Source organism: Anolis sagrei, chromosome 9, assembly GCF_037176765.1.
Source record: "Anolis sagrei isolate rAnoSag1 chromosome 9, rAnoSag1.mat, whole genome shotgun sequence".
NCBI lineage: Eukaryota > Metazoa > Chordata > Lepidosauria > Squamata > Dactyloidae > Anolis > Anolis sagrei.
Genome location: NC_090029.1, coordinates 12,845,586 through 12,869,395, shown reverse-complemented (window position 1 = coordinate 12,869,395; position 23,810 = coordinate 12,845,586). Strand labels below are relative to the sequence as shown.

General features: G+C 47.3%; 1 protein-coding gene across 1 annotated transcript in view; it reads right to left on the bottom strand.

Moving 5' to 3' along the window:
• The window catches only part of CHSY1 (chondroitin sulfate synthase 1), a 110,259-nt gene extending 96,736 nt beyond the window's left edge, over positions 1-13,523 (bottom strand). The window contains exon 1 of the mRNA XM_060755674.2: positions 12,962-13,523. Within this exon, the coding sequence (XP_060611657.2) occupies positions 12,962-13,305 (344 nt within the window). The 5' untranslated portion in view covers positions 13,306-13,523. The remainder of the gene's footprint in view (positions 1-12,961) is intronic.
• Between the last annotated feature and the right edge of the window lie 10,287 nt (positions 13,524-23,810).

The following is a 23,810-nucleotide window of genomic DNA, read 5'->3' as shown; positions in this document are numbered from 1 at the left end:
ATGTATTCTTGTAGTTTATTTTTTTTTAGGGTTTTATTTAGGATATATACTTTTTTACTTCTTACTTTATTGGCCTTTCCCTCTCTCTTTTTTTCTTTACTTTTCTATACCTAATTGTTCTCACTCTTTCGTTGTATTCTATATAAAATTTAATAAAATTTCTTAAAAAAGAAAAAAGAAAAGGTCCTTAGCACATGAATGCTAAATGTACCCAAGACATGTTGGCAGTGTGGCAATTGAGACACTTTAGGTGTGAAGGATCATCCTTAGGTACACATTTAATGAGGCTTTCAAAAGAATTGGAAAAGGCTGGGGAGAAAGAATACACCCTTTGCTGCAGTCGTCATCCCCATTAAGCCTTGTTTCTCCAAAAGATCATTCATTTTACCTTCGAGCCTGTTGTCAATTTAACTGACAGCCCCTTAAAGCCCTTCGGTTCCACCTCTCGGATACCTCCAGACACCTCAGCAAGCGAGAGTCCAAAAGTGGCAGGCTCAAACCCAGAACCTCAATCAATGGCTGATACCAAATGAGAGACTCCCCCCCTGGGCAAATAGAAAACTGGGCGACTTTGAAGGCGCTGAACAGACTCCGCTCTGGCGCCATGGGATGCAGAGCCAACCTCAAGAAATGGGGCTACAAAGTGGAATCCACAACATGCGAGTGTGGAGAAGAGCAAACCACTGACCACTGCTGCAATGCAACCTGAGCCCCGCCACATGCACAATGGAGGACCTACTTGCAGCAACACCAGAGGCACTCCAAGTGGCCAGATACTGGTCAAAGGACATTTAATCAACTACCAAGCTTGCACACTCTGTTTTGTTTGGGTTGTTGTAGGTTTTTTCGGGCTATATGGCCATGGTCTAGAGGCATTCTCTCCTGACATTTTGCCTGCATCTATGGCAAGCATCCTCAGAGGTAGCGAGGTCTGTTGGAAGTAGGAAAATGGGTTTATATATCTGTGGAATGACCAAGGTGAGACAAAGGACTCTTGTCTGCTGGAGCTAGGTGTGAATGTTTCAACTGATCACCTTGATTAGCATATAATGGCCTGACAGTGCCTAGAGCAAACCTTTGTTGAGAGGTAATTAGATGTCCTTGTTTGTTTCCTCTCTGTTGTTGTGCTGTTGTAATTTTAGAGTTTTTTAATACTGGTAGCCAGATTTTGTTCATTTTCATGGTTTATTTATTTATTTATTTACTTTTATACCGCTGTTCTCAGCCCGGAGGCGACTCACGGCGGTTCACAAGACACAGGACACAGCAAAATTCAATGCACCAATATAGAAACAGCTACCAACCTAATCTAATACACAGTTAGTACACAATTACTATAACAACCGTTCACTAGCATCTCATCACTAAAAACATGATCCAGAGTCGTCATCCGTTGTTCCATTCCTATGTCATTACCAGACATTGCACTAATTATTCGAACGCCTGCACAAATAACCAGGTCTTTACTTTTTTACGGAATACCATTAGAGATGGTGCAAATCTAATGTCTATGGGAAGGGCGTTCCACAGCCGGGGAGCCACCACCGAGAAGGCCCTATCTCTCGTCCCTGCCAGCCGTGCTTGGTTTCCTCCTTTCTGTTTTGTCTGTTTGTTAAAAATTGCTAAAAATGTAATACAATTGTCTGGTTGATACTGACACGATAAATAATTAAATAACTTCCAGGAACTGGGCTCCCTCCCATCCCTCCTCCCCAAATCCAGCAAAAAAAAAGACAAAACATAACAAAACACCCACCAAAAAAAGCCAGAAAGAGATAAAAACATATTCATTCTGGGTCAATTCTAATTCCCATAGTATTGAAAGTTATTTCAAAACGAGAAGCCAAAATGCAAGGGAGAAATGCTCAGAACGGGACACCCGGTGTTGTTTTTAATCTGCTCCTTCAAGTAGCTTTCACTGCGAAGGAGGATGCAGCCCCGCCACCGTACAAGAAGCTTTTCCCCCACACAGACAGATTCATCTGGCAAAGTGGCCAGATTAGGTTCTCTCCAGCCATGCCCGTTAATGACTTCCCTCGACAAAAGCCAATTAATTATCAGGACAGCTTCCCTGCACCATGAAAGATTAACTGCAAGGAGAAACAGTAGGAGAGACGGTCGGGCAGGGAGGCACTTCCAAGGCACAAATGCAACTGTCTTTTAATAGAATCGTCAACCTGTTTTCAAAAATGCAACCGAAATCCCACGTATTAGAAAAAATTAGGGGAAACAAAGGCTCGTTTCCCCTCCCCATTACTTCCCCAGCGCTCCTGATAACTACATGAACAAATAAACACTATCTCCCACTTTTTATAGATACAGTTCGTCCCTGAGTTGCACACATCCGATTTACAAACAACTTCTAGTAAAGAACAACGGGGCTGAGACAACAGGAAGTGAAAGGAATCTTATGTTACAAATTAATAGCATTATTATAAATACATTATATTATAATATTATAACATTATATTTTATTAGTATTATTAAATTATCCCCCCCTCGCTCTCTTCTGTCTATCTGTCTGTCTGTCTGTCTGTCTGTCTGTCTATCTAAAAATGCTCTGTGCATAATGAGTACCTTAAAAACAAAAGAACCAATGAACGAAATCACACCAAATTTGGCAACAAAATGTCTCACAACACAAGGAGTGACCTTCTGGCAAGGAAACTAGTCCAATGTGGGCTAGGCAAAACTACGGTGAGGTGGATCTGTAATTGGTTAAGTGGACGAACACAGAGAGTGCTCACTAATGCTTCCTCTTCATCTTGGAAAGAAGTGACGAGCGGAGTGCCACAGGGTTCCGTCCTGGGCCCGGTCCTGTTCAACATCTTTATTAATGACTTAGATGAAGGGCTAGAAGGCATGATCATCAAGTTTGCAGACGACACCAAATTGGGAGGGATAGCCAGTACTCCAGAGGACAGGAGCAGGATTCAAAGCGATCTTGACAGATTAGAGAGATGGGCCAAAACTAACAAAATGAAGTTCAACAGTGACAAATGTAAGATACTCCACTTTGGCAGAAAAAATGAAATGCAAAGATACAGAATGGGGGATGCCTGGTTCGAGAGCAGTACGTGTGAAAAAGATCTTGGAGTCCTCATGGACAACAAGTTAAACATGAGCCAACAATGTGATGTGGCGGCAAAAAAAGCCAATGGGATTTTGGCCTGCATCAATAGGAGCATAGTGTCTAGATCTAAGGAAGTAATGCTACCCCTCTATTCTGTTTTGGTTAGACCACATCTGGAATATTGTGTCCAATTCTGGGCACCACAATTCAAGAGAGATATTGACAAGCTGGAATGTGTCCAGAGGAGGGCGACTAAAATGATCAAGGGTCTGGAGAACAAGCCCTATGAGGAGCGGCTTAGGGAACTGGGCATGTTTAGCCTGAAGAAGAGAAGGCTGAGAGGAGATATGATAGCCATGTATAAATATGTGAGAGGAAGCCACAGGGAGGAGGGAGCAAGCTTGTTTTCTGCTTCCCTGGAGACTGGGACGCGGAACAATGGCTTCAAACTACAAGAGAGGAGATTCCATCTGAACATTAGGAAGAACTTCCTGACTGTGAGAGCCGTTCAGCAGTGGAACTCTCTGCCCCGGAGTGTGGTGGAGGCTCCTTCTTTGGAAGCTTTTAAGCAGAGGCTGGATGGCCATTTGTCAGGGGTGATTTGAATGCAATATTCCTGCTTCTTGGCAGAATGGGGTTGTACTGGATGGCCCATGAGGTCTCTTTGATTCTATGATTCTATGATCACTCAAAAAATTATGATTTTGTCATTTGGGAGTTGTAGTTGCTGGGATTTATAGTTCACTTACAATCAAAGAGCATTCTGAACTCCATCAACGATGGAACTGAACCAAACTTGGCACACAGAACTCCCATGACCAACAGAAAATACTGGAAGGGTTTGGTGGGCATTGACCTTGAGTTTGGGAGCTGTAGTTCACCTAGATCCAGAGAGCACTGTGGACTCAAACAATGATGGATCTGGACCAAACTCTACACCAGGGGTCCACAAACTTTTTAAACAGAGGGCCAGGTCACAGTCCCTCAAACTGTTGGCGGGCCAGATTATAATTCGAAAAAAACATGAATGAATTCCTATTCACACTGCACATATCTTATTTATAGTGCAAAAACATTTTAAAACAATACAATAATTAACATTAAGAACAATTTTAACAAATATAAACATATTAGTATTTCAATGGAAAGTGTGGGCCTGATTTTGGCTGATATGATTGTTGTTGCTATTGTGTGCATTCAAGTAGTTTCATACTTAGGTTGACCCTGAGCGAGGGCCGGGTAAATGACCTTGGAGCACCGCATCCGGCCCCCGGGCCTTAGTTTGAGAACCCCTGCTCTACACGAATACTCAATATGCCCAAATGTGAACACTGCTGGAGTTTGGGGAAAATAGAATCTTGACATTTGGGAGTTGTAGTTGCTGGGATTTATAGTTCACCTACAATCACAGAGCATTCCGAACGATAGAATTGGGCCAAACCTCCCACACAGAACCCCCATATGGGCCACAGCTGGGATTTATAGTTTATCTACAATCAAAGAGCATTATGAACTCCAACAATGGAATTGAACCAATCTTGCCACACAGAACTCCCGTGACCAACAGAAAATACTGGAAGGGTTTGGTAGGCATTGACCTTGAGTTTTGGAGATGTAGTTCACCTAGATCCAGAGAGCACTGTGGAATCAAACAATGATGGATCTCACAACTAACATGTCAGACTACACAGAGAAGCCATTGAAATACACAAGCGTGTGGACAATTTCAACAAAAAGGAGGAAACCATGAAAATGATGGTTTAAAAAAACCCTCTAAAATTGCAATAGCACAACAACAGAGAGGAAACAAACAAGGACATCTAATTACCTCTCAACAAAAGGTTGCTCCAGGCACAGTCAGCCCATTGTATGCTAATCAAGGTGATCAGTTGAAACATTCACACCTAGCTCCAGCAGACAAGAGTCCTTTGTCTCACCCTGGTCATTCCACAGATATATAAACCCTTTTTCCTAGTTCCAACAGACCTCACTACCTCTGAGGATGCTTGCCATAGATGCAGGCGAAACGTCAGGAGAGAATGCTCTAGACCATGGCCATACAGCCCGAAAAACCTACAACAATCCAGTGATTCCAGCCATGAAAGTCTACGACAATACAATGATGGATCTGGACCAAACATGCCATGGCACAGTCAGCCCATTGTATGCTCAATGTGAATGAACACTGGTGGAGTTTGGGGAAAATAGACCTTGGCATTTGAGAGTTTTAGTTGCTGGGATTTATAGTTCACCTACAATAAAAAATCATTCTGATCCCTACCAATGATAGAACTGGGCCAAACTTCCCACATGGAACCCCTATGACCAACAGAAAATACGTTTTTGGATGGTCTTTTGCGACCCCTCTGAAACCCCCTCATGACCCCCCCAGGGGTCCCGACCCCCAGGTTGAGAACCACTGCTCTAGACCCCAACTTCACATCACAAACAGAAATGTCAAGGAGGAAACTCGAAAGCAAATGGCAATTTTTTTTAAAAGGGCAGCGGACATCTGGGTCTGCAGAAAAGCCTTAGCAAGCAAAGCAGTGTGTTCCCCAGAAATGCAACTTCCTCTATCTATCTGGAAAGACGGGGGGGCAAATGAGTCCCCAAAAGCTCCTACTCCATTCAAAAGCAGGAACAGAAATGAACTGGTTTCCATTACAGGCTTCTTTGTGCCAGAATTCTTGCAAAAAGTTGCCATTCAGTACATGGACACGAGCTGCTTCAAGTCTCACTGAGGCCAGGGGCACGCAGAATCGGACAATTAGGCAGACAAAGGAAGCCCTTTAAACTGTACTTTTTCAGGAGACCCACCAATGTCTGGGGAAGAGAATTCTGGTTGAATAGAGGTCCAGCCTGTTCCCAAAATGGGTTTGTGGCTAAATGACTATTCATCTATAATAGCTGCTCTCATCAAGTTGCCACATTCTCCTAATAGTTTTCTTATGACCTAGACACAGAGCACAAGTAGGCCTCATACAATCATAGAGTTGGGAGAGACCTCATGGGCCATCCAGTCCAACCCCATTCTGCCAAGAAGCAGGAATATTGCATTCAAAGCACCCCTGACTGATGGCCATCCAGCCTCTGTTTAAAAGCCTCCAAAGAAGGAGCCTCCACCACACTCCGGGGCAGAGAGTTCCACTGCTGAACGGCTCTCACAGTCAGGAAATTCTTCCTAATGATCAGATGGAATCTCCTTTCTTGTAGTTTGAAGCCATTGTTCCGTGTCCTAGTGTCCAAGGAAGCAGAAAACAAGCTTGCTCCCTCCTCCCTGTGACTTCCTCTCACATGGCTATATCCATTGGCTGCCGTTCATTTTCCGGTCCCAATTCAAAGTGCAGGTGCTCACCTACAAAGCCCTAAACGGTTTGGGACCCGCCTACCTGCATGACCGCATCTCTGTATATGAACCCACACGATCCCTCTGTTCATCTGGAGAGGTCCTGCTCACGATTCCACCTGCGTCGCAAGCGTGTTTGGTGGGGACGAGGGACAGGGCCTTCTCTGTGGTAGCCCCCCCAACTCTGGAATGCCCTCCCCAAGGACATCAGACAGGCCCCTACCTTGGCAGTCTTTAGGAAGAGCTTGAAGACTTGGCTATTCCGGTGTGCCTTTCCAGAACAGGAAACCCCAGCATCATGTCCCAAATGCACTTTACTAGAGACTTAAGATTGTCCGCACATTGCACTTACCCAAAAATCCTTATATTTCAATTGTCATATCAGCACTTTTAATCTGTACCCATCTACACTGGGCCCGGCCTTAGTTTTATTGTGCTACGGTGTATTGTTTTTACTGTTTATTGTTATTGCTTAATGTTTTGATTTGCTTTGTGGTTTATGTGTATTGTTGTATTGTTGTTTTATTGAGGCCTTGGCCTTTGTAAGCTGCCTCGAGTCCTTTGGGAGATGCTAGCGGGGTACAAATAATGATAATAATAATAATAATAATAATAATAATAATAATAATAATGTCTCCTCTCAGCCTTCTCTTCTTCGGGCTAAACATGCCCAGCTCTTTAAGCCGCTCCTCATAGGGCTTGTTCTCCAGACCCTTGATCATTTTAGTCGCCCTCCTCTGGACACATTCCAGCTTGTCAATATCTCTCTTCAATTGTGGTGCCCAGGATTGGACACAGTATTCCACGTGTGGTCTAACCAAGGCGGAATAGAGCATGGGGAGCATGACTTCCCTAGATCTAGACACTATGCTCCTATTGATGCAGGCCAAAATCCCATTGGCTTTTTTTGCCGCTGCATCACACTTTTGGCTCATGTTTAACTTGTTCCCCACGAGGACTCCAAGATCTTTTTCACACGTACTGCTCTCAAGCCAGGCATCGTCCCCCATTCTGGAGCTGTGCAGCATGGAAGACTAATCTCCTGCAGCTAGTATTTATTTATTTACTTTGTTTTAATCTGCCCTCTCTCTCCCTCGCAGAGAGACTCAGAGCGACTAACATCAAATATCAAACCGTCTCAACTCCAATTACTTTTCTTCCATAGAAGTGAGTAAGTAGCTGCCACTGATTGGCAGGAAGGGTGAACTGTGGCAGGTATGAGCAAAGCCCCTCCTCACCTGTCCCCAATGGAGCACTGGGCCCTTCCTAGGAGTGTGATGGAGCCAGGGGCGGCTCGACTCATTATGCAAAGTAAGCATTCGCGGTATAGTTGATTTTGCCCAGGGGTGCTCTTGAGGCGCTCTTGGGGGAAAAGAGACCTTGACATATGTGAGTTGTACTGACTTGGACACAGTAGTCCATGCTCTGGTTACATCTCGTTTAGACTACTGCAACGCTCTCTACGTGGGGTTGCCTTTGAAGACTGCTCGGAAGCTTCAATTGGTTCAACGTTCGGCAGCCATGATACTAACGGGAGTGGCACTCAGGGAGCATACAACTCCTCTGCTGTGCCAGCTCCACTGGCTACCAATTTGCTACCGGGCACAATTCAAAGTGCTGGCGTTGGCCTATAAAGCCCTAAACGGTTCTGGCCCAATTTACCTATCCGAACGCATCTCCACCTATGAACCCACCAGTACTTAAAGATTTTCTGGGGAGGCCCTGCTCTCAATCCCGCCTGCAACACAGGCACGTTTGGTGGGGATGAGGGACAGGGCCTTCTCAGTGGTGGCCCCTCGGCTGTTGAACGCCCTTCCTACGGACATTAGATCAGCCCCCTCATTAATGGTATTTCGGAGGAAAGTGAAAACCTGGTTATTTGAACAGGCGTTTGGATAAGCAGTGCAATGAATATAGGAAAACGGAACTATGGATGACGAGCTGGATCACGATTCTAGTTATGAGATGCTACTGAGTTGTTTATTGATATGTAATTACTTAGTATATTATTATGTTAACTGTTTTTAAATGGTTTGTATGATGCTAACATTGAATTTTTGCTCCTGCTGTTGTTAACCGCGTTGCGTCGCCTACGGGCTGAGAAACTGCGGTATACAAATAAAGTAAGTAAGTAAATAAATAAATAATACTTACTGGGATATATAGTTCACCTACAATCAAAGAGCATTCTGAACTCCACCAATGATGGAATTGAACCAAATATGGCACACAGAACTCCCACGATGAACAGAAAATATATATCAGTGATTGGTTGGGGGGGGGGCACCAAAATACTGTTTGCTTACTGTTGAAAATTACCTAGAACCGCCTCTGTATAGGTACCATACCAAGAAGAGACAGAACCAAAAGCGAGTTCCACCCTGCACTAGGAGACTCTCAGGCTGATCTACCTCAGAAGCTTCAAAGCAACTGGAGGGGCTGGGAAAGAGACTCCCCAATGTTATGAGTAAACCAAGGCAGCACTGATGGGTTTCGGCAATAGAAAGGGAGGCCCGCCTGCAATCCTCTCTCCAAGAGAAAGAGAGCACTTGCGGCGATGTTTTTTGCCAGGAAGGCCACGACCTAGAGCAAAGGTCGCCACAGAGATCTGTGCAGCCCCAGGTGACCAGGTGCCTCTGACTCGCTGTACGGGGATGGCCTTCCGCTTCCACCTAGGTAGGCCCGTAGCCAGGATTTTGATTCGGGGGGTGCTGAGTTTGATTGGGGGGGGGGGATGCTGAGTTTGATTCAAAAGGAGGGGGGGCTGAGGATCTACCCTAGCAAACCTTTTGCATCGTTATCCCAATACTCCCATTCATATGGGATATATAGTGCATAGTGATCAGATCATGATATGAACAAACATAACAGTTTAAATAATGTACCAGTAAGGCCACCATGAGAATTTCGGGGGGGGGGGGGGAGGTGAAGCCACTCAACCCCCCCCCCCAACTACATGCCTGCACCCAGGCACCCTTCACAGGGTCATCCCAAAGCAGCGAGGGGGGAGAAGAAGGGGAGGGACCCCTTGCAAAGGGGAAACACTGACTTAGGTGATCCCTCATTGTCCAAGTAGGATAGTCTTCCAAGATCAGTGTACTGGTGGGTCTGCAGTGACTGTGGACCCTTTTCTGGATCTGCGTCTTCTCCCATAGTGAGGGCATCGGTTTCCAGGTGGAAGGAGGTCCCGGTCGGGATTGGCTTGACGCTCAAATTTGAATACTGGTGTGGTTGGATTGGCTTTGTCATGTGAGACTTGTCGTTGCTGGGATTTATAGTTCATCTACAATCAAAGAGCATTATAAATTCCACCAATGATAGACCTGAACCAATCTTGACACATAGAACTCTCATGACCAACAGAAAATACTACAAGGGTTTGGTGGGCATTGACCTTGAGTTTTGGAGTTGTAGTTCACCTACATCCAGACACCCAGGCACCTTTCATGGGGTCATCCCAAAGCAGCGAGGGGGTAGAAGAAGGGGAGGGACCCCTTGAAAAGGAGACCCAGCTGGTGTGCCTTCTTCAGCTCCGAATGGAAGAACCTGGCCTGGGGTCCAGTGCCTGGAAGGTCCTTGCAAACCACAGTTGAGTTTGATTCAAGGGGGAGGGGGACACCCATGTTTTGCCCTGAGGGTCAAATTATTCTGCTGCATTTATTATTTCGGGCACGGGACGGAGGACAGCGGAGGGGGCGGGGTGGGGGGCTATGGTCGAAGCTGGATGGGAAGGAGGGGGCAGGGGATCCAAGCAGGCCTCCCCTCTCTGCAGGGGTAACAATACTCGCCAAATGGTTAAACCCCTGTGCCAGCAGGACTGAAGACCAACAGGTCCCAGGTTCAAATCTGGGGGGAGGCAGATGAGCTCCCTCTATCGCAGTGGTTCTCAACCTAGGGGTCGGGACCCCTGGGGGGGTCACGAGGAGGTTTCAGAGAGGTCGCCAAAGACCATCCAAAAACATTTTCTGCTGGTCATAGGGGTTCCATGTGGGAAGTCTGGCCCAGTTCTATCATTGGTAGGGATCAGAATGATCTTTTATTGTATGTGAACTATAAATCCCAGCAACTAAATCTCTCAAACGAAAGGTCTATTTTCACCAAACTCCACCAGTGTTCATTCACATTGGGCATGTTGAGTATTCACGGCAAGTTTGGTCCAGATCCATCACTGTTTGAGTCCACAGTGCTCTCTGGATCTAGGTGAACTACAACTCCAAAACTCAAGGTCAGTGCCCACCGAACCCTTTCAGTATTTTCTGTTGGTCACGGGAGTTCTGTGTGGCAAGATCGGTTCAATTCCATTGTTGGAGTTCAGAATGCTCTTTGATTGTAGGTAAACTATAAATCCCAGCAACTACAACTCCCAAGTGACAACATCAATCCCCTGCCAACCCCACCAGTATTCAAATTGGGGCATATCACGTATTTGTGCCAAATTTGGTCCAGTGAATGAAAATACATCCTGCATATCAGATATTTATATTATGATTAATAACAGTAGCAAAGTTGTAGTTGTGAAGTAGCAACAAAAATAATATTATGGTTGGAGGTCACCACAACATGAGGAACTATATTAAGGGGTCGCAACATTAGAAAGGTTGAGGAACCACTGGTCTAGAGGCTCAACCGTAGTTGCGGATCATCAAACCATGTTCCCAACTGAGTAACTCTTGTGAACTTGGGGTAGGGCTTGGCTCATCCAAAAGCCATGGCTTGGTAGCAGCGGGAAGTGGTTCAATGCCAGCAAGGCCCCATCATGGCTTGTGGTGACATACGAACACTGTCTGTTTGGTTCCTTATGAGGAACTAAGGAAGCCCCATTTGGCACAGTTTTGAGTTCTTCCTTTTCCTTCTCCACAGATGTGCAACTGAAGTTCATATGGCTTAGAAAGGTTGAGAACCACTGCTCTATGGGCTCCAGCTCCTCATGCAATGGGGACATGAGAGAAGCCTCCCACAAGGATGATAAAAACATTACATCATCCAGGCAATGTCTCCTAGGCAACGTCCTTGCAGACGGCCAATTCTCTCACACCAGAAGCGACTTGCAGTTTCTCAAGTCACTCCTGACATGACATTAAAAAAAAAAACACTGGCCAAGGCCAAGGAGGCGCGTGTGCCTGTCCTGCAGGGCCCATGGGGTCTCTTCCAACTTTAGGACTACTCCCTTTGTCTCCAAGGCCCCCCTCCCACCTTTGAGGGACAGAGAGACTGGCCCTCAAAGGGAAGGGAAAGGAAGGGAGGAAAGGGAGGGAGGGAGGATGGAAGAAGTGAGGAAGGGAAGGGAAGGGAGGGGAGGGGAGGGGAGGGGAGGGAAAGGAAGGAAGGAAGGAAGGGGAAGGGAAGGAGGGAAGGAAGAGAAGGGAGAAAGGAAGGGAAGGGAGGGATAGAAGGGAAGGAAAGGAATGGAAGGGAGGGAGCATGGGAAGGGAAGGAAGAAGGGAAGGGAGGGAAGTGAAGGGAGGGAAGGGAAAGGAAAGGAAGGGAGGGAGGGAGGGAAGGGAAGCAAGGAAAAGAAAGGGAAGGGAGGGAAGGGAAGGAAGGAATGGAGGAAAGGAAGGGAAGGGAGGGAAGTGAAGGGAGGGAAGGGAAGGGAAAGGAAGGAAAGGAAGGAAAGGAAGGAGGGAGGGAAGGGAAGGAAGAAGGGAAGGGAGGAAGGAAGGAAGGAAGGAAAAGAAAGGGAAGGGAGGGAAGGAATGGAGGAAAGGAAGGGAAGGGAGGGAAGGGAAGGGAAAGGAAGGAAAGGAAGGAAAGGAAGGAGGGAGGGAAGGGAAGGAAGAAGGGAAGGGAAGGGAGGAAGGAAGGAAGGAAGGAAAAGAAAGGGAAGGGAGGGAAGGAATGGAGGAAATGAAGGGAAGGGAGGGAAGTGAAGGGAGGGAAGGGAAAGGAAGGAAAGGAAGGAAAGGAAGGAGGGAGGGAAGGGAAGGAAGAAGGGAAGGGAAGGGAGGAAGGAAGGAAGGAAAGGGAAGGGAGGGAGGGAAGGGAAGGAAGGGAAGGGATGGAGGAAAGGAAGGGAAGGGAGGGAAGTGAAGGGAGGGAAGGGAGGGAGAGAAGGGAAGGGAAAGGAAGGGAAGGAAGGGAGGGAGGGAAGGGAAGGAAGGGAGGGAAGGGATGGAGGAAAGGAAGGGAAGGGAGGGAAGGGAAGGGAAAGGAAGGGAAGGAAGGAAGGGAGGGAAGGAAGGAAGGAAGGAAAAGAAAGGGAAGGGGAGGGGAGGGAGGGAAAGGGAGAGGAAGGAAAGGAAGGGAGGGAAGGAAGGGAGGGAAGGAAAAGAAAGGGAAGGGAGGGAGGAAGGAAGGAGGGAAGGCAGGCAAGCAAACAAGCAAGCAAGGGGCCTCTCCTGCCCACGTCTCCACTAAAGGGGTGTGCCTTGTAGCGGGGGGGGGGGGGGCTGTTCGGACGGAAGGCAAGGCTCTGCAGCCGAGAGAGGGGTCCCTGCTAACAAAGGAAGGGAGGAAGGAAGGGGGGGTGCCAAAGGAGGGGCGTCAGGAGGGGAAGAAAGAGCGAAGAGGAGGAGGAGGGGAGTTGGGGAGGGGGCGCTCACCTGGAGGCGGCCATGGCTCGGCTGCGCAGGTACTTCTGTGCGGTCATGACCCCGACGAAGAGGAACCCGGCTCCGGGTTGGCCGGGGGGAGGGGGCGACCCGGGGGGGCGGTCGGGGTGGGGCCCGTCCCGCGGCGCCCCTCTTCCCCCTTCTCTCCCCCCTCCGCCCTTCCCTCCCCGGCAGAGGCTCCCCCGTCCCGAGGCCCCCGTCCGGGCGTCGAGGCGGGCGGCGGCGGAGAGGCCGGGGGCGGTGCGGGCCGGGAGGAGTCGCGAGGCGAGGAGGAAGCCCAGCACGAGCCCGAGCAGGAGCGCCAGCAGCCAGGAGCGCCGGCCCCGCGCAGCCATGCCCAGGCCGGCCGGGCAGCCCGTCCCTCCCTCCCAGCCGGGCAGGCCAGCCTGCTTTTGTGCCCCGGACAGCAGGCGCCGCCCCTTCGCCCTCACTGCCCGCCCCCTCGACCAGACCCAGCAGGAGGAGGAGGGAGGAGGCGAGGCAGCAGCCCGGCCCTCGGCTCAGACGAAGAGGAGGAGGAGGAGGAGGAGGCGGCCATGGGGCCCGCGCTTTGTTCCGCCGCCGGAGGGAGGGAGGAAAGGAGGGGCGGAGCCACAAGGGAAAGGGCGGGGAAACGCCAGGGTACGCCCCCTCCCCGAATTACTCAGGCCAGTGGTTCTCAACCTTCCTAATGCCCTGACCCCTTAATACAGTTCCTCATAGAATCATAGAATCAAAGAGTTGGAAGAGACCTCCTGGGCCATCCAGTCCAACCCCATTCTGCCAAGAAGCAGGAATATTGCATTCAAATCACCCCTGACAGATGGCCATCCAGCCTCTGTTTCAAAGCCTCTAAAGAAGGAGCCTCCACCACACTCCGGGGCAGAGAGTTCCACTGCTGAACAGCTCTCACAGTCAGGAACTTCTTCCTAATGTTCAGATGGAATCTCCTTTCTTGTAATTTGATTGCATGATGAACCATGTATATGTATTTGTTGCACAGCATTCCGACTACACAGTCAACAGCTGATGATTTTGCACATAATGAAACCATGTATGTACGTACCTATGCCTTTGTTGCACAACATCCCCACTTTAGTCAGCCATTGCTGACTTTCACACAATGACAATCTCTCAGTTCCAACAGCTTAGTCTCTCTTATGAGAGTTCATTTAACTAACTAGAAGCAGATTAACGGTGCATCTTCTCACAAAAGCCTTCCCCCCATTTCTTTTTCCCAGTCATCCACCCCATAGACAAACTGAATGCATCCTCTCCTTATTTATTATTGTACTAGCCGTCCCCTGCCACGCGTTGCTGTGGCCCAGTCCGATGATCTGGAAAATAAAGTTTCACTGCTACTTCATAACTATAATTTTACTATATTGTCGAAGGCTTTCATGGCCGGAATCACGCATTCACACCTAGCTCCGGCAAACAAGAGTCCTTTGTCCCACCCTGGTCATTCCACAGATATATAAACCCTTTTGCCTAGTTCCAACACCTTTCGCCTGCCATAGATGAAGGCGAAACGTCAGGAGAAAATGCCACTAGACCATGGCCATATAGCCCGAAAAAACCTACAACATCCCTTTTAATTTTACTACTATTTAGAATTGTAATGCAAATATCTGATATGCAGGATTTATTTTCATTCACTGGACCAATTTGACACAATTATTATTATTATTATTATTATTATTATTAAACTTTATTTGTACCCCGCTAGCATCTCCCGAAGGACTCGATGTGGCTTACAAAGGCCAAGGCCTCAAACAACAGCAACAGACAATAACAATACAATGCAAGCAAATTAAAAACATAAGCAATAACAGAAACAGAACATTACACTATTACGCAATAAAACCAGGGCCGGGCCAATAAAGGGTACAGGTTAAAAAGTGCTGGGTGTAAGAGGTGATATGTTGGGATTCTGGGCAAGTGCAATGTGCAGAGTCTTAAACTAATAAAGTGCTTCTGGGACATAGTGCTGGAGGTTGGAACTTAACATTACAGTAGTCCAATCTAGAGGTGACCAAGGCATGGACCACCCCGGCCAGATCAGCCTTTGCGAAGTATGGTCGCAGCTGGCGCACAAGTCTTAGTTGTGCAAAAGCCCTCCCGGACACCGCCGACACCTGAGCCTCAAGCGTAAGTGATGAATCCAAGAGTACTCCCAAGCTGCAGACCTGTGACTTCAGAGGGAGTGTAACCCCGTCCAGTACAGGTTGCCACCCTATACCCCGATCCGGTTTACAATTGACCAGGAGGACCTCTGTCTTGTCGGGATTGATCTTCAGCTTGTTCTCCCTCATCCAGATAGCCACAGCGGCCAGGCACTCGTCCAGCACTCGAGGGGCCTCCTTGGATTTAGGTGGAAATGAGTAGTATTTTTAGATTGAGTAGTAGAGTAGTAGAGTTGCGTGTCATCTGCGTAGAGATGGCACCTAACTCCAAAACTCCGGATGACCCCTCCCAGCGGTTTCATGTAGATGTTAAAAAGCATGGGAGACAAAATATAGCCTTGCGGGACCCCACAGGTCAAAGACCAGGGGTCCGAGCAGGTGTCTCCCAGCTTCACCATCTCCAGTATGTTGATGACAACAACTTCTGTGCACATTCAGAAAAAAACCTACAAACCACTCTAAACACCTTCACAGAACCATATGAGAAGCTTGGTCTGTCATTGAACATCGAGAAAACCAAAGTGCTCTTGCAGCAGTCACCAGCCAATCCCTCTCCAATGCCAGAAATACAGCTTAATGGTGTAACATTAGAAAATGTTCACAATTTCTGCTACCTTGGCAGCCACCTCTCCACAAAAGTCAACATTGACACTCAAATACAACACTGCCTGAGCTCTGTGAATGCAACATTCTTCCTAATGAAGCAGAGAGTGTTTGAGGGCTGGAACATCCGTAGGGATACCAAGGTGCTTGTCTATAAAGCTATTGTCCTCCAAATCCTGTTATACACCTGAGAAACGTGGACTGTCTACAGGCGTCACACTTAACTCCTGGAATAATTCCATCACTGCTGCCTCTGAAAAATCCCACAAATGTTTTGGGAAGATTGGGACAAATATCAGCGTGCTGGAAGAAGTAAAGACCACCAGCATTGAAGCAATGGCCCTCCGCCATCAACTCTGCTGGACTGGCCACATTGTCTGAATGCCCAATCCCCATCTCCCAAAGCAGTTACTCTACTCCGAACTCAAGAACAGAAAATGGAATGTTGGTGGACAGGAAAAGAGATGTATAGATGGGTTCAAAGCCAACCTTAAAAACTATGACATAGACACTGAGAACTGGGAAGCCCTGGGCCTTGAGGTCAGCTGTGAAATTTGAAGAGGCACAAATGGAGGGCGAAAGAAAGAAACGTGCCAAGAGGAAGGCGCATCAAGCCAACCCCAACCGGGACCACCTTCCACCTGGAAACCGATGCCCTCATTACGGGAGACGATGCAGATCAAGAATAGGGCTCCACGTACACACCGCCAGGACACCGAACTTGGAAAGCCATCATACTCGGACAACGAGGGATTACCTAAGTAAGTAAAATCCAAACTATCAGACCAGATAATCCACATGATATGCTTTGAACTGGATTCTATGAGTCCACACAGCCATATAATCCTGTTCAAAGCACATAATCTGGATTTGGGACTGTTCCATTATCTGGCAGACTTCAAAAGAAATGCAACTGACAATTGGAATGACTCCTGGAATATGCCTTTGGATTGCGTGGTTTTAATTAATTGTTTTAAGACTGATATGCTTTAATTATTTGTTTTTAATGTATATCTTTGTTTTATCCTATGTATGTATATATGGCATCGAATTGTGCCTTTTTTGTGAGCCGTCGTGAGTCCACTTTGGGGTGAGAAAGGTGGAATATAAATGCAGTAAATAAATACTGTATATACTCGAGTATAAGCCAAGCTTTTCAGCCCTTTCTTTAGGCTGAAAAAGTCCCCCTCGGCTTATACTCGAGTCAAGGTTATTTATTATTTTACTCTGTTGTTATTTTCATTTCATTTATTATTTTATTCTATTTATTATGATTACATTTATCATTTTACTCTATTATTATACATTTATTATTTTACTGTATAATTGTTGTTATTGCTACATTCATTATTTTTATTGTTGTTGTTATTACATTTATTATGTTACTCTCTTTGTTATTATTGGAAGGATAAGTAAACACATTTACACTGAAGAAGGTAAATAATCATTTAATCAGAATTGGACAGTCTTATCTTAAATTACCATTTTTGTAAATATTCCAAAATATATAACCTACTGATTCCACGATTAATATAATTTATTTAGTATCTATTTTTATTTTGCAATTTACCAGTAGCTGCTGCATTTCCCACCCTCGGCTTATACTCGAGTCAATCCATTTTCTCAGTTTTTTGTGGTAAAATTAGGTGCCTCGGCTTATATTTGGGTCAGCTTATACTCGAGTATATACGATAAATAAATAAATAAAAGGGGCTAGACAGAGAAGGATAGTCCATTGTAAGGGGGGGGGGGCTCCAGATGTTTTGGACTTCAGCTCCCTCCATTCCTAACAGCCTCAAGCCCTTTGTTTTGCTTTTGCTTTTCTGATTGAGCAGCTGAGGGGGAAAAGGAAGGGGCCTGAAGCTGTGAGGAAAGTGGGAGTTGAAATCCAAATGCTCAAGTTTTGGGACCAAGTTTGTCCATGCCTGGAATATCCTCTATGTCTAGCGCCCCCTTGTGACCTCCTCTTGGATAATGGAACAGTACTCTGGCTTGTATATGGCAGTGAGAAAGAGACCCCATCTAACACTTCAGGAAAGGCAAAAGCTGCACATTGCAAGTGCAGAACCTGACTCAGCACATAGAAGATGGCTTTGAAAGGCAACAGATCACAGGAGCTGTCTTCATAGACCTGTCAGCGGCTTATGATACTATAAACCACCACCTCCTCCTGAGAAAAATGTATAATATCACAAAGGACTACCATCTCACCCGTCTGATAGGAAACCTGCTACAAAACAGGAGCTTTTTTGTTGAGTTCCAGGGCCAGAGAAATAGATGGCGGAAACAGAAGAACGGCCTGAATCAGGGAAGCGTGCTTGCTCCATCCATGTTCAACATTTACACAAATGACCTGCCACTGCCAGAAGGGACAGAGAGTTTCATCTATGCTGATGATCGTGCCATTACTGCTCAAGCAGGGAACAGAAGCTCTCCAAAGCTCTAGGTGCTCTTACTGCCTATTACAGGGAAAACTATAACGATCTGCTACCGGGCTCAATTCAAGGTGCTGGCGTTGGCCTATAAAGCCTTAAACGGTTCTGGCCCAAGATACCTATCCGACCGCATCTCGACCTACGAGCCCGCCAGGACTTTGAGATCTTCCGGGGAGGCCCTGCTCTCGATCCCGCCTGCTTCACAGGCACAGCTGGCGGGGACGAAAGATAGGACCTTCTCGGTGGTGGCTCCTCGGCTGTTGAACACCCTTCCCGTGGACATTAGACTGGCTCCATCCTTGATGATATTCTGCAGAAAATTAAAGACTTGGTTGTTCAGGAAAGCGTTCGAACAAGAAGTGCAATGATTGGTAATGACGATAGGAATGGAACGACGGAAAATGATACTGGGTTGTGATTAGGACGATGAGATGACGCTGAATGGCTTTCGTAGTAACGACGATGTTTTGTATAATGCTGGATTGTGAATTGTGTTTTTTATACTGTGTCTTGAATTTTGTTCTTCCTATGTTGTACACCGCTGTGAGTCGCCCCCGGGCTGAGAACAGCGGTAAAGTAAGTAAGTAAGTAAATAAATAAATAAAACCAACTGATCCCTAATCTATCTAAAACACAGACATGTGTTCACCTTAAGAATAGACAAGCATCCCGAGCTCTGAGGATTACCTGGGAAGGAATCCCACTGGAGCATTGCAGCACACCCAAATACCTGGGAGTCACCGTTCTCTGACCTACAAGAAGCAATGCCTGAACATCAAACATAAAGTGGGTGCTAGAAACAATATCATACGAAAGCTGACTGGCACAACTTGGGGATCACAACCAGACACAGTGAAGACATCTGCCCTTGCGCTATGCTACTTTGCTGCTGAGTATGCATGCCCAGTGTGGAACACATCTCACCACACTAAAACAGTAGATGTGGCTCTTAATGAGACATGCCGCATTATCACGGGGTGTCTGCGCCCTACACCACTGGAGAAATTACACTGTTTAGCCGGTATTGCACCACCTGATATCCGCCAGGAAGTAGCAGCCAATAGTGAGAGAACCAAGACAGTGACATCTCCAGGTCATCCCTTGTTTGGGTATCAGCCAGCGCATCAACGACTTAAATCAAGAAATAGTTTTCTAAGATCTACAGAGACACTCGCTGGAACACCTCAGCAAGCGAGAGTCCAAAAGTGGCAGGCTCAAACCCAGAACCTCAATCAATGGCTGATACCAAAGGAGAAACTCCCTCCTGGGCACACAGAAGACTGGGCGACTTGGAAGGCACTGAATAGACTGCGCTTTGGCACCACAAGATGCAGAGCCAACCTTCAGAAATGGGGCTACAAAGTGGAATCCATGACATACGAGTGTGGAGAAGAGCAAACCACTGACCACCTGCTGCAATGCAACCTGAGCCCTGCTACATGCACAATGGAGGACCTCCTTGCAGCAATACAAGAGGCACTCCAAGTGGCCAGATACTGGTCAAAGGACATCTAATCCACTACCAAGCTTGCAAACTTTGTGTTTTGTCTGTTTGTTTGTTTGTTTTGTTAAAAATGTTATACAAATGTCTGGTTGGTCATGACACGATAAATAAAAAAAATGCAAGTCGATTCCACTTGGAACATAAAGACTCAATACTAGGATGGGATTTCCTGTGCATTCCCTCTCTCATCTCCTACTGATGCGGAGCATCTCCCCCCCAAGTATTTGTAGTTCGCCAAGGGCCGGATGATGGATTCTGCCGCTTCCTGACCCAGCACACATAACTGGGTTCCTGTTTCCTCTTTGTGAATTCTCTGGCTTGTGCACTGGACTATGGACTCTGCTATTACCCAACCCAGCTCCCCTTCAGCTCCAGCTCCTGTTCCTAGAAGGAGCCAATCTTCTGTTGACCAACCCGGACCTTGGACTGATCTTCTGATGGCCAGCCTGATGCATGGACTGGCCCCTGCACCCAAAACCCTTCCGTCCAGACTTTGGGACTTCTAGTTCTTTTCTCTCTCTTTTTATGAAATGAATAAAATATTTTCTTATTACTGTGGATTGGGGTTGGGATGGGTGGTGGGTGGTGATATATGGAATGCCTGTATACTGGTGATGCCTATGGTTTATGAATATGAAATGTACCCTGACCCTCTCCCCCACCTTTTCTCCCTCTGAACTTTGCCCCACTAAGAAGGAATGTGACCTGAGGTTACAGTTGGGGGAAATCCAATTTCCTCAGAATAACCCTATTCATATTGACATTTTGCATGGATCAGGGTTGGCCATTATCTCAAGGTTTGTTTTCAGAGTCAGACGAATAAGCCAGAGATGGGTCAATCAACACCCGGAAAATGGACTGATTAAATCAATCATGGTATTTGTGTAAGCTCCTTTGCGATTAAGGATCCCCTTGTCTGCAGAGTTGAGATCCAAATACCATCAATAGCCCCTTTTCATGTCTATACACATCTGCAATCAGAAATCAGGAAATCCTTTGTCCCCCCTGTCTGCCACCCCTTGACAGACACAAAGGCTCGGAAATCAGCTGGCAGGATGCCTCCCGTGCATTCCGCCCCCTCTGAGCTGTCTAACCATGACCCGCCTCCTGGCTGCTGATTGGACGATCTTCGGAGGCGCTAGGGAGGCTCCGATTGGCCCCCTGGAGGCAGCAGCGCCCGCTGGTTGGTTGAGAGGCGGGACATGCAGCCAAGCCTCCTCCCAGCTGTTCCAGGGCCAGCCAATCAGGGCAAAGCCAGCTGAAGGAAGGCGGGCGGAAGTTTCAAACTGTTTTTCCTTTGTTCTGCCTGTATAAATATGCCTGAAAATCACTGTACTGTATGCTTATGGTGGAAATATCCCTGTAACGCATCCTTTTCAGCTGAATCGCAGAAATAAACGCTTCGGTCACTGGATACCTCTTCAGCCTCTGGTGGGATTAATTCTTAATATTTTGCGCTTTGGATTGGCGTTCACTGGCTGCTCACCAAGGTTAAGGACCCCCTTGGCGGTCCCCTGGGGCCTTCCTCGCTGGGAAAGCCCCCCAAAAAGAGCTCGATATCACTACCATAATCTCACATTATTAGTATTACTGTTTTCTAAACATAGCTAGAGCCTGCCATAATCTCATGGACTAATAATACTTTTGTATATATATGAAATCATAATATGTCCTGGCTTCCTGGTGTTGTCAGATTATTATCATTAGTTTCAGATATCTCTATATGGGGGGTGACTTTTATCATTTAGATTTTCATATCATTGCAACATATATAATACTCAAAGGGCATTAAACTTGTATTGTGCCAACATCACAACAGTTTCGGTTGTTGTAGGTTATTTCGGGCCATATGGCCATGTTCTAGAGGCATTTTTTCCTGACGTTTCGCCTGCATCTTTGTCAAGCATCCTTAGAGCTCTGAGGATGCTTGCCAAAAATGCAGGCGAAACGTCAGGAGAAAATGCCTCTAGAACATGGCCATATAGCCCGAAACAACCTAGTGATTCTGACAGCTGGCGCTGGCGGTAGCCCAGCTTTTACTTTAGTCTGAGCTGCAGCAGGGAGTTCCGCAGTTCCTGGGCCGAACTTTGAGGCCAGCAGATGGAATGTGCCTCAGCCGCCAGCTCCAAGACCAGGAATGCCTGCAAACCTCAGTTAACTTTCCCCTCTCCTTACTTTGTATCATTCCCTAATAAACCACTTGAAACTTGAAACTTTTGTCTTTCCACATGATACTTTTGTATCCCTTCCTGGCTCAGCACTCCATAAACGTTTCCATAGACTCCTTTCTGGGCTCCGGAGAGCCGTGAGCCCGCGGGGGGCACCTCCAGGTGCTCCCCGGACCCCGAATCTGCGTTCGTCCAAAACGCGGATAAGGAAACCGCCATTTCGGGCCCCGCTATCCACTAAACACTTAACATGGCGGATCGCCGCCGTTCCAATTTTGGCTTGTTCAGTGACTAATTCTAAGTCTATCTGCCATCCCAGTTTCTCTGTTTTGGGCTGCTCCTCCCGGGAAGAAATTAGTTTTGTTTTTAGAACTTCTGTCTTGCAGAGGAACAGCTGATTGTCAAACCGGGGCTCCCCGCTTCTCCGCGGCAGCCCTCGCTCCACGTGAATTCAGGCCGCCTGGGACTTGCAGCAGCCGGCCGCAGCGGCCCCGGGGAGGGAGGCCAGATGAGTCCCAGGTCTTGGCTGGGAGATGCAGTTCTCCAAGGGACATTGGCCCGCCTGCCGCCACTCACAGATTCTTTCACGGACTTTTTCTGCCTTCTCTGATTGACTTAGTGCCCTAGCGCCACGGACCTCCCCTATGAACTCCAAACCAGCCGCTTGAGAAGCATGGCCCCCGCCTGTGGGTGCATGCCTTCGTTGCAAGGAATGAAAAACCTCAGAGACTCTGATGATTGCTTTTATTAATTGCTGTGGGTTTTCTAATAAAGTTTGCTGGGATGGGGATCTTTCCTATGAAAACTATGAATTATGATGGACTGAAAAGAATGTATGTATGAAGTATGTGTAATATGAAATGAAATAAGATGTATCTTCGCCTCCCCCCTCCCTTGTCTTTCCCCTCTTGAACTTTACCCTATAAAAGAGTATGCGACCAGGGGATTACAGTTAAGGAAATTCAATTTCCTTGGAAGGAACTCCATCCATATTGACATTGCATGGAAAATACTGGCAAATCTGTGGCTTTGTTTTTCAGAGTTCAGACAAACAAAAGCCAGAGATTTGATCAGCCAGAAGCCGGAAAACCAGACTGATTGCATCAATCACGGTGTTTGTGCATGCTCCCTTGTGACAAAGGACCCCTTTGCCTGCAAGGTTGAAGATCCAGACATCGCCCATAGCCACCCTCTTTTGCCTATACACATCTTTTATTGAGACCAGGAAATCCTTTGTTCTCCTAGCCGTCTCCCCTGCTGTGGGGAGACAATAAGTGTTCAATCAGCTGGCGAACGCCTCCCGGGCGTTCCGCCCTCCTGTGCTGTCAAACCAGAGCCCGCCTCCCGGCCGCTGATTGGACAATCTCTGGAGGCGCTCTGAGGGCTCCGATTGGCCCTTTAGAGGCGACAGCGGCCGGCGATTGGAGGGAGGGTGGGACCAGCGGCCAAGCCTCCTCCCAGCTGTTCCGGGGCCGGCCAATCAGGACAAGGGAAACTGACAGGAGGCGGGCGGGAGATTCAAACCAGGATTTCTTTGTTCTGACTGTATAAATATGCCTGAAAATCACTGTACTGCATGCTTACTTGAGGATTCATCCCTGTAACGCATCCTTTTCAGCTGAATCGCAAAAATAAACGCTTCGGTCGCAGATCTCCTCTTCAGCCTTGGTGAGATTGATTTTCAACGTTTTTGCGTCTTTTTGAATTGGCCTCCGCTGGTCGCTCGCCAAGGTCAGGACCCCATTTGCGGTCCTTTGGGCCTCCCCTCGCTGGGAGAACCCCCCAAAAGAGCTCGATATCATTTGGCTTTACCACGAAGGGACTGCTGCTTGAGGTTCCAGACCAAATTATAGCCTAAATTCTCAAGCAGGCGCCTTGGACTGATTCTTTGGGCCAGTGGCGGCGGAGGAGCGGCTCGGGAAAAGAGGCGCCTCTCCCAATTTGGACTTCCATTTGACCAGCTAA